The sequence below is a fragment of the Batrachochytrium dendrobatidis genome (assembly GCF_000203795.2).
Source record: "Batrachochytrium dendrobatidis JAM81 unplaced genomic scaffold BATDEscaffold_8, whole genome shotgun sequence".
Classification (NCBI taxonomy): Eukaryota; Fungi; Chytridiomycota; class Chytridiomycetes; order Rhizophydiales; genus Batrachochytrium; species Batrachochytrium dendrobatidis.
Window position 1 is genome coordinate 38300 of NW_006281106.1, and position 10946 is coordinate 49245.

The window sequence follows — 10946 nt, forward strand, 5'->3', positions numbered from 1 at the left end:
GATGACCAACTAATATCCGAGTGTCAACTCATTCCAGTTTTGGTTTATACTCATTTCTTAACCCTAACCCTTGACCATAGCCATTTTTAGGGTGGGACTGCATAGCCAACCATATGATATTCGAATGTATGGTCAGATAGCAGCTCAGCCAAGGTTACAGGTCACCATATAAAGGGATATCCCTTCAAAGTTTGGCATTGACAACAAATCACCATTCAACCCTGACAATAAAGTCAACCCCTTAAAACGACCATTCAAGGAATATGCTTTTAATATCATTTATTCAGTAATGGATATAAATACAGTTCAAAAACCGACTTGTTGAATGACATTACAACTTGCTCAACCAACCACCAAAATGAAATTCTCAATTGCCGTACTGTCATCAATCCTTGCTGTCTGCTCGGTCACAGTTGCCAATCCAGTTGATCCCAGTGAAAGTACAGATGATGAAGATGGCATTTCAACATTCATTCCCAGTGCAACTACAAGTACTGAAGATAACACTTTTACCGGCATTCCCACTGTATTTAAAGGTGTCGAATATAATTTTTGGATAGATGCTAATCCAGACGGTATAGGCTTGGGTGCTCTTGATGATCCAATTCCAGGTAACGTCAAGCATTTACTCGACAAATACGCAGAGATACAGGATGGTCGTAATCAGCAAAGCAAGATATATTGGCCGTTAAAATCTCGATGACAGTCAATATGACGTGCTAATGGGCGTGAAAAAAGATCTTAAAGTTCTGGAATATCTATCTCAAGACGATGACAGCCTAAAATATTATATTGAAATTCGGAAGACTAAGCTTGATCATGAAAAACAACTATCCAAACTTGACAAAATTCGAAAAAGTTTTTATGAGTGCCAGTCCGAGATTGGTCGTCTTACAGAAAAAAGTGGGAGACCGATAAAAAGATTGTGCGTCTCATTTTCGGAACCCCTCTGGATGTTGTAACAGTTATTTACAAATCTTCGCTTATCAAAGAAACGCCTTCCGTTAAAGATTACCTTGAACAACAATCATTAAAATATGAGAGTATTGATCAAAAATCTGGTGGTCGACGAAAACGCAAAGATTTGGAATCATCGGACGAAGAATCATCAGATGAAGAACCGGATGAAGAATCCGAATATAAATTCAATCGGAAGGGTACTTTCAGTATGCGGAGAGCTTCCTCCAAGTTTATCACTAGATTTGGATCATTTTTTCAGCAATCCAAACGTGACGATCCATCCAATTGATTTGATTGATTTGAATGTTAATCTGGACTGATTTCAACCAATTCAATTGTATTTCTGGTTTAATTTACAATAAAATTGGATTTACATGCATTATATCTGATTATTACACAGTCTTGATTGGCATGATATCATATTGTACATTGACACTTGTATTTCCAATACAATACAGTTGATTGTATATTGCATAGTTGTACACATTGATGATGCTGACATACATGTGTGTATTGTGTCAATATGACATTGCTTGGAATGTCGTATTGACACATGCAACACCAATACCAACAATAGTCATGTGTGTTGATATCTGATCTGACTGGTTTGACTCGTTGATTGTGGTGTCGATATGGTTGCATCAATAGCCTGACTGATCACACACATCAGTCGCAGTATCAACTTTGTCGTATGTCAAATATCACATGTTGAATATACAATGCCAACAATATGGCCATTATGCACATGTTGATGTATGCAGTGATCGTATACTGGTCGATTGGTGCAATATGATCACACATACTAATGGAGTGTGATAATCATGGTATTTGCAGCAGTATACCATATTCCAACTGTTGATATTGCGCATCCAATATTGGCATGATCATCCAGATATACAGTGATGGATTTCAACAATCCATACCATGATTGAGCTACGCGATCATGTGTATTCAATCAATACCATGTATTACCAATACAATAGTATGCGTGATCATCGTGTATCAAACAACTACAATACACACTCAACTGATCCAATACATGCATGGCTTGAACATATCACACAATCAAACATGGACACACCACATTAAAAATACATATAGTAGCAGTTTGTCACTAATGAATTGTATTCAGTCGAGTTTATTGAGAGTCTGTTTGCGACTCTTGACAGTGTGGTGGGTGTTTTCAGGTACAGCTACTTGATCAGTTGTAGTTGTTGGTCTCCTTTTGCGAATAAATGTGCCATCTGAACCTGAAGTACTTGGTTGTTCAGGCAATCTAACACTATGCACCAAATTCATGATCAATATCAATTAACACATACACACACCAATATCAAACAACTTACTGTGGTAATGGCCATAGTACTTGATAACCGTTCGAAATAGTAGGATATCCATCAGTCATGACTTCACATCCACATCCAGGACCAAACCCAATGCGTTTATGTGCTCGATCAAATGTCAATCCAAGTCGGGTCATAAATGGAATACCAAGAATTACATTGTCATTTGGACCAGCCTTTACAGCAAACAGGACTATAATTCGACATTTATATTAGTCAGGTTAATCAAACAATACATATTGCATACAATTGTCAAATATTTACCATGTTTAGAATCATATCTCTGTATATAGTCTTTGGGACCCAATTTGATTGTTACAACGGAGTTGCAATTGGCATCAGTTACTGGGTTTTGAGCAAACATTGTAATTGAAAGCGTTGGTAGCTTGCCCCAATCAATATTAAGTTTGGATTCAAGCATTGCGTAGTGTTCCCAAAATATTCTTTTGATTTCTTCCGAGTTGAGTTTGTTACTATACATAGCTTTTTTGACAGTAATCGCACCACTATCAAGAATAGCATCAATCAACGCTTTCACGACTACTTCAGGAAAACGTATATATCTAAAACATGTTTGTATAACCGAATACAAAGTACGTCCATCTTTTACCCTTTTTTGGAATTCCTCGGGTAGATTCACTGGTTTGTCATTGATTAGTATACTCTTGATGTTGACAGTATGGCGACCGTCTGGTGGTGAGTCTACCCATGCAACACTCCTTCCATCCGTTCCGCATTTTGCAGTTACGTCCGTGTTTCCTATATTGATGAAGTTATTTGAAGTCATTTCATACGGACATAGTTGAAGACTAACCTCGTTATTGGGAATAATACCACCATTGTACAAAGCATCCATCGCAGTGATTCGTGAGTGATGATTTGACAACAAGGAATTGCCGAACCCAAATATTCCATCAAACTCTGGATCGATACCAACTAGATCTGGCGATTGTTTTCTAACTGCTAGTACTGGTAATTTGATGTCAGTTATCCTAGTACCCGGAATCGTCACAACTGCATCGGAACTAACTCCACTATACTCATCGCCTTTGTAATCTATAGTAACGGGTTCCCCATTTGGAGTGTGTTGCGGAGTCAAACCTATATCGTTGCTTGAACTAGGAAGTGGTACGACTATACTGGAAATCGCTGAATCGACTTGCAAACCCAACTATTTTAAACAAGTGTGAGATTGATTAAACGTAGTACAAACTGATATCAAACTACAATAAATGGCATGATACATACATTGACTCCATCAACATTGACTTTAATTGTGTAGCATTTCTTGATATCACCATCCAACACAACGGGTGATCGCTTTGACAGCCTATTGTTTGATTGACTGGTAGTTCCAATTGGTGATTCTAATGCAAGTCGAATTGCAGCAACCGCTTGTAACGCAAGTAGAATGCATTCTAGAGTAATCAGCATTGTATCGAGTATTGTAATGAAAATGGGTTGAATCTGGTACATGACTGCCGTTTTATAACAACGGCAGCTTCAAGGGTGACAATCGACACTTTCAAATGGATATTCTGACAAACCCAGAAACACCATGTAGGGTGAACAAAGCCGAAAACACCCTGTAGGGTGAATCAATATACAAGCATCGCTGTTGGTGTATGATCAACCCCAGTAGTATATTGTGTTGATCTCTTTGATTGCGATCATGTATTCAGTAATCAGGTAGTATCAAATTGTCACCCTGATTATGGATAGTTATCATCACATATACAATCCATTACTACAACATATACTGTCACTGTATACCAAATATTTGACTGATTGTTTGATTTGTTCGAGCAATTCAAACCATGTGGAAATGGTTGTTGAAATATAAATATATATCATCCAAAGTTGATTCAGATTGTCGCTAGCTGTAGTCTGTTGATCTGTCAATGTGTGGCCATGTGTCAATGCACACAGTAAACTTGAAACCAACTTGCATAGTTGTCAATGTTCAAATCAAAGCCGCAAAGTTTCATTCTATTTATCATTGTTCATGGCTCACGGATAGCTGATCAATAAATCACATTCGACATGATTGACATGATTGTTTTGTTGGACATATTTCAGTAGATTTGGTTAGTTACGATTTCAATCAACTCAACAGCTTTGGAAATAACAGTGGTAGCGTAGTAAATGGTTTTAATAGCAACAATTCATATCGATTTTGCAAGATTCATATTTTTGATGTAGAAAATCATGGACTACAACACAGATGAATACGTATTCTCCAACAAGAACAGGAATGAAATTGTTTAATGATAAACGATCCCGAGTCGGTTTTGAAACACTTTCAGCTGAATTGTAAAAACTTAATTTCTTATTTTAGGTTATGGATAAGCTTTACGAATTGTATTACAGTCCCAAGACTGGCCTCATTTCAGCGCAGAGATTATACCTGAAACTGAACAAACAGCTTCCAATCTCACAAATCATAAAATTCCTTGACCAGCAGGAAGTTCACCAACTTCATCAAGAATCACGAAGAAGGCCAGCATTCAGCCCCATAACTGTTTATTCAGTCAATGACCAATGGCAGGTGGATTTGATTGACTTGTCTAAATATGCAAGATGGAATGCTGGATACAAGTATCTCCTGTGCGCAATAGATGTATTTAGTAGGAAATCATTTGTGGTGGCGATGAAAAAGAAATCAGATACTACAGATGCAATGAAGTTAATATTTGACGTGCAAAAGCATATTCTGATTCAAAGCGATAATGGCACAGAGTTTTTAAACAACAACTTCCAAAGCTTACTGCAAGCAAAAGGTGTTTGTCACATCACTGTGAATGTGGGTGATCACAATAGACAAGGATTGATTGAACGATTCAACAGAACATTGGAGAATATTATTGCTCGGTACCAAGAATCAAGAAAATCAAATAGATACATTGATGTCTTGGAAGACATTGTATTCAACTACAACAACACTTATCACCGTGGTGTAAATGATATTCCTGAATCAATGTATCTAAAGAATCCATTAAATGGTTCAATGAAAGTTAAAATTACCAAGCATTCAATTAGAGTTGGAGATCGTGTTCGGATACTGAAAAGTAAGCAAACATTCAGAAAAGGATATGTGTCAAAGTACAGCAACGGCATCTATACTGTTGTCAGTGGGAACGGATACTCTTTCTCAATTTCAGATGATAACGGCAATGTTCTTGGAAAGTCTTACAAATACTATGAACTCGAGAGAGTTGAAGGAACGGAGACCTTTTTGATTGAACCGAGACACAGAGAGCCGACAATGACAAACAAGGAGCGTCGTAACAAGAGAGAATTACAAGAACTGGCAAGAGTTCAAGGTCCAGCCAATAAAAAGAGAAGGACATTTGGAGCAACTTATTTTCTAGAGTAACAATAAATGACACCCATCAGCTCAATTGGAAATTACAATGATTACTTACAATCCATCAAGAATTGGGATGCTTATTCATCTCAAGAACAAGACCAATTAAGGAAATGGTATCGTGAATATTATTCTCATAACAAGGAAGTTGAACGAAAACGTTACAAAGACTACTATGCCTCAAATGCAGAAGCCGAAAAGGAAATATTGAAAAAGTATAAAAAGTCTATCAAGAACTGAATATTTCATTTATTTCAAATGTTTAGATTGCTGAGACTTGTTGAAATAACCATTTCGCTTCCAGTTGCTGCACCTTCGCCCACAGGTTTCTCCTCAAACGAATGGAAGCTAGATGGAGATTCGCTTGGTTCAGATTTACTTTCTCGATAAGGTGGTAAGGTTCCCTTCCAGAATGAAGACGACGAATAATCGGATGTTGGTAACGCATTTGCTTCCTCGCTATCCAGTCATCTCCTCCAGCGAGTGCATTCATTGCAAATTGTAGTCCAAGGCAAGCCAGAGTACACAAACACTGGGCAGTCAATCAGAAACCAATAATACGCAATGTACAAATGGCACATTGTGTGATTCCATTTGAACATTTGCCGAGTGTAATCAACAAACTCCTGATTTGGAAAGCAGCCTTTGAGAGCAAGCAGGTCTTGGCCAATGAATTGTCTGATTTGCAAATATCTCGGCATCGGTCCATTACACGATTCTTGTTTAGTAGTTTTGACGTGTATATGTTTATTCGTCAGGTCAAGATCTTGATTCTGGCAGTGACATACATATAAGGACTGACTGCGTAAGGGACAGGGCTAACAGGTATTTCTGAATTGATCGCAGACAGTGTAGACTCTCCAATAGAAAGCAACAAATTGATTGTATCTGCGTGGGGATGTGGTTCATACGCACCATTTCTGTGAATATGAGAGTCCAGTTCGGGACGACGTGTGCGACTGATTGCCCTAGCGAATGCATTAAGTAAATTCTTGTTGATCAAATTGAGCTCTTCTTGTAAATCAGCATCATTAAAAGCAGCAACTCTTCTGATCCAGGATGTAATCTGCTGACATTTGTAGTAAACAATGGAAACTACAATTGTAAACTCGGAATTACAATTGTAATAATGTAAGAGCCTCAAAATTACAGTTGTAATATTTCCAATCATTATAAGACCAAGACTTTTGCCATTCGACCAGGTCTTGATCAATTCACAATATTCAGTGTCAATCTCAATGAAAAATAGCATACCAGATTGTTTGCATAGATTATCGGATAAGAATATTGACCGAAAAGGCAATACTACTCTACAAAGTCAGTTGGGAGATGAGTGGCATTTGGTGAGTAAATTGAATTATGTATTGGATGGGCTGGATATGAATAAAAACGATTAAGCAATGTTATCAAGTAAATTCAATTTACATCAAGGATTTTATTGATTGCCTTTAATAACTAATAGAACTGCTGTTCTTAAACCCAATTGAGAGATTCCAATTTCTTTGAGCTTCTCATCAGTCAATGCCAGATCTCCAGTGGCCATCAATTGGGTGAATTTGACTTTCTGTTTTCCAAGACAGTCCTTGATAAGCTGAATTTCATCATCATCCAGTTCTTGTTGAATCTTCAACTTGTCAAAGAACTCCTCGATTGTTGTGAACTTGGTGGTCTGCTTCTTGGGAAACTCTTCAAAACCTGCCAGGACATAATACAAATATCCTTGGCGCAGGTCTTTCACATCAGTCACAACGACTGGAGTTCCTTCGTGCAAGCGGTAGAGTTTCTTGACTTTCAGAGCCAATGGGAATTTCTTCTGCACTGCTTCAATCAATGCGGAGAGAGAAGAAATGGTAGAAACCTCCAAGTCGTATTCTTCGTCTCCACGTTTGACAATGATGTGCTTTTCCGGGACAGCGGGAATCCATCCTTTTGCAATGCCAAAACCAGTAGTTGCATTTGCCATACTAGCGAATGTTTCCTTGACAACTTTCTTCAAAGCTTCAGTAGCAGCAGACCCACCAAAAGAGATTTCGTCAAGTTCCTTTTCCAGAAACTCTCCCGAGGACGGATCCCTTTCCAAAGTTGGTAAAGCTTCTTCAATAGTGATCGAGTTGTATCGACTTTCTTCAGAAACAGCGCTCGCTTCGCCCCAAACAATAGCAGCATCATATTTGATTTGTAGCAGTCCTCTGAGGTATTCAAGAGAAGAGGGAAACTGCTTTGGATGTCCCTGAACTATTGCCTGAGTGATTCCGGTGTCTGTTCTTTGGATTTTGGCAAACAACCTTGCTCCAGAAAAGTATTCGACAAGCAGAGTCTTGAGCCCTGGTAAGTCTGAATTGATTGTTGCTTCCACAGACACCCTTGGAGTATTCAGTGAGAGAAAGGAGTGAGCTGTTGAAATCGGTGTATTATGGCCAGACATTTTTTGTCTGGAAGGAAAGCAATGTGGTGTCACTATAAATTTAGACTTGTGAATGAATAAAAACTGGTATCATTCGGTGCCCTATATATACTACTTACGCGGCAGGAAAAAATTGCTGCACAATTTTGAGAATTGTTGAATCTGCCCGAGTGGATAGTTGATTGGACATTGTAGCTTTGTCAGACTTGACAAAATCAATACTATATCCCGTACCGAATTGCGATTTAAGAAAAATCAATGTGCCAAGTGTTTTGAGATGGCCATTCGACATGATAGCAATACGGTCACCAAGAACATCGGCCTCCTCCATAGAATGTGTAGTCAAAATCAAAACACGATTCTTTTTGCAGCTTCGAATCAAGGACCAGATACGTTGTTGAGCAGCAACATCCATGCCAGTAGTTGGCTCATCCAACAACACGATACGAGGAGATCCAAGTAGCGCAATAGCTACACTTAGCTTGCGTCTCATACCGCCAGAGAGAGTACTGATGTAGGCATCTAGTTTAGCATACAGTTCAACATCGCGTGCTATGGCCTCGACATATTGCATTTTTAAATTTGCAGCATCTTTTTGACCACTAGATATAAAATCTCCAACTCGGCCATCAATCGTCACACCCTTAATACCACAATACAGTTCTAAATGCTCACGAACAGTGAGAGATTCAAAGATTACATCAAACTGTGGACATACACCAAGTTCTTGTCTAAACATTGATAATGCAAAAGGATCCGTTATATCCATCACTTTGTCGCCCGACTTGGATTTGACGTAAATGTGGCCTGATTTTGGCAACACAACACCACTTATCATGGATATTAATGTAGTTTTTCCCGCACCGTTGTGGCCCAGTAGTGCAAGAATCTGACTACTGTGTAAATTCAAATTAAAGTCTTGCACAGCACGCTTAATTTTGGTTTCCGTTGCTGCACCACAAAAAAATCTGCCAAAGATCCCCTTGCTAGAATCAGAAGATGCATCCTTTGGTTTTTCTTTGACTTTAAATTCCTTCAGTATATTGTTAATGGATAGCACATTGCGGTCGGAATCTGAAATATGATCTTCGTTAAAGTTTTCAATAAAGCCATCCTCTTGTAATGCGTGTCTGGGTACTTGGAGTGAGGGAATACTTTTATAAGTAGAGAACCAAAAACTGGAGATAAAGGGGAAACTCCATGGTTGTGAAGTGGCAATATTCTCTCCAGGAAAAATCTTGTTTAAATACCATGCAAGACTCAAACAACACACATCTGTAATCCTTACCACCCATTCCATGGAAGAAGCGGAAGCACTTGGCGATCGTATTGGCATTGTTGTCAATGGCCGTATGCAATGTATTGGTACTCCGCAGAGGCTCAAATCTGTTTACGGATACGGATACAAGGTTTTGATAAGAACAAGTGAATCCGTGGATGTGGTGAATGATTGGTTTTTGCAAAATATTGGCAAACCTGGCACATGGCAAGTAGCTCGACAAGTGGGTGGAACGACTGTATTGCAAATGACAAAGCTTGGCGTTGAAGCTTTACAAACACAGCTATTGGCCGCGTCGACTGACAAGGAGAAGATGATTATAGGACTAGAGTTACTAGAGCATATTTTCCGTGTTTTGGAATTGCCGGAAACCTGTGGTGATAGTGGTCAACTAGCCCGACGACTTGGTATTGTAAGTCATGAAGTACAGGAGACGAGTATGACCGAGGTATTTGTTGCATTTGCATCACTTCAAAAGGGACTTGAGCTTTAACAGCACCATGAACATTTTCACATTTTCACAACTTAATAAATTCTAATGCGTTGATGATACATTCATTTACATTTGCTTGATGAGCACTGATGTGTTTTGATTAACCGTTTAGGTTTTAAACAATGGCGTTGTGAGATGCAAAGCTTCATAATGTCAATGTTTAAAGCCTGCTGAGAATTACCTGAACATAATAAAAGGTGGTTTTGTATGGTATGCAATTACAAACATTGGGGAAGAATTAAGAATGACAATGGTAGTATAGATGGGACACCGAATGATACCGGGTATTTTAGTAGATAGCTCCTAGTAAAATCTATCGAGTGTTGTTAAAATGAATATTTGTCTGTGGCATTCACGTTGGTTAAAATCATTAGAGCAGGTGTATGAGCTAATATTAATGGTAGATAGTTGGTGCCATACTTATACTAAACACTTGTTTCATAAGATTCGAATGATACCAGTGTCCAAATTTTCAAAAATGACAATTTATCCGAGATTAGTAATTCAGGCCAAAAAGGTGGGATAGAGCAATTTAGAGCTTATAAGTTTGAGTTATTAGGATGTTTCTGTGCCAAATTCATACCTGATGTTTTAAAATTCGTTAATATTCTAAAGTTGATTTAACATAAAAGGAAATTGTAATGGAGATATTATGAAATCGTATTTATTGAAATTTTGTTTACGGGACCGCAGAATCCATTGAATAATAATCATTCCACTTCTTCATGGTTTCCTTCTCTTTCCATTCCAGACATTTCCGGAATATAGTAGGGTTAGTCACATGAACTGAAGTATTCATTATGAGTGGGTTATCTGTTTGTGTCGAGCCTTCAATCAAGCGATAAAATATCATATCAGCCGATTCTTGATTCAATGCTACTACCGCAAGTACGACTTTATATCTGTCTTCTACAATAACCGAATCAGAAATGGAGACGATTTTCAAATAGAACAGCGGAATCTCGGTGCTTAAGTCGTCAAACCAACCGTGAAGGTCCCTTGACATTGCTAGCCTATTGTTTGGGTTTTTGTCGTATTTTTCATAAGAGGGGTAGTTTCTACAATGAGAGGCAGATATCAAGTGACAGCTTCTGCTCTCC

At 38.3% G+C, this 10946-nt stretch overlaps 6 protein-coding genes across 6 annotated transcripts; 2 read left to right on the top strand and 4 right to left on the bottom strand.

Annotated features, from left to right (window-relative positions):
* Positions 1-358: 358 nt before the first annotated feature.
* BATDEDRAFT_25675 (uncharacterized protein) lies at positions 359-1249 on the top strand (the record flags this gene model as incomplete). The annotated part of the gene is made up of 2 exons (XM_006679784.1): positions 359-611; positions 876-1249. The coding sequence occupies 2 exons, from the start codon at positions 359-361 to the stop codon at positions 1247-1249; spliced, it is 627 nt and encodes a 208-aa protein (XP_006679847.1).
* Positions 1250-2088: 839 nt separating this feature from the next.
* On the bottom strand, positions 2089-3737 carry BATDEDRAFT_89831 (uncharacterized protein; the record flags this gene model as incomplete). Its single annotated transcript, XM_006680060.1, has 4 exons — positions 2089-2242; positions 2307-2496; positions 2568-3474; positions 3552-3737. The coding sequence occupies 4 exons, from the start codon at positions 3735-3737 to the stop codon at positions 2089-2091; spliced, it is 1437 nt and encodes a 478-aa protein (XP_006680123.1).
* A 1948-nt stretch (positions 3738-5685) lies between these two features.
* On the top strand, positions 5686-6060 carry BATDEDRAFT_89840 (uncharacterized protein; the record flags this gene model as incomplete). Its single annotated transcript, XM_006679970.1, has 2 exons — positions 5686-5885; positions 5937-6060. The coding sequence occupies 2 exons, from the start codon at positions 5686-5688 to the stop codon at positions 6058-6060; spliced, it is 324 nt and encodes a 107-aa protein (XP_006680033.1).
* A 364-nt stretch (positions 6061-6424) lies between these two features.
* On the bottom strand, positions 6425-6841 carry BATDEDRAFT_89830 (uncharacterized protein; the record flags this gene model as incomplete). The annotated part of the gene is made up of 1 exon (XM_006680061.1): positions 6425-6841. One exon carries the CDS (start codon positions 6839-6841, stop codon positions 6425-6427), a length of 417 nt encoding a protein of 138 aa, XP_006680124.1.
* A 264-nt stretch (positions 6842-7105) lies between these two features.
* BATDEDRAFT_89829 (uncharacterized protein) lies at positions 7106-9410 on the bottom strand (the record flags this gene model as incomplete). Its single annotated transcript, XM_006680062.1, has 2 exons — positions 7106-8102; positions 8194-9410. The coding sequence occupies 2 exons, from the start codon at positions 9408-9410 to the stop codon at positions 7106-7108; spliced, it is 2214 nt and encodes a 737-aa protein (XP_006680125.1).
* Positions 9411-10525: 1115 nt separating this feature from the next.
* BATDEDRAFT_89828 (uncharacterized protein) lies at positions 10526-10852 on the bottom strand (the record flags this gene model as incomplete). Its single annotated transcript, XM_006680063.1, has 1 exon — positions 10526-10852. One exon carries the CDS (start codon positions 10850-10852, stop codon positions 10526-10528), a length of 327 nt encoding a protein of 108 aa, XP_006680126.1.
* Between the last annotated feature and the right edge of the window lie 94 nt (positions 10853-10946).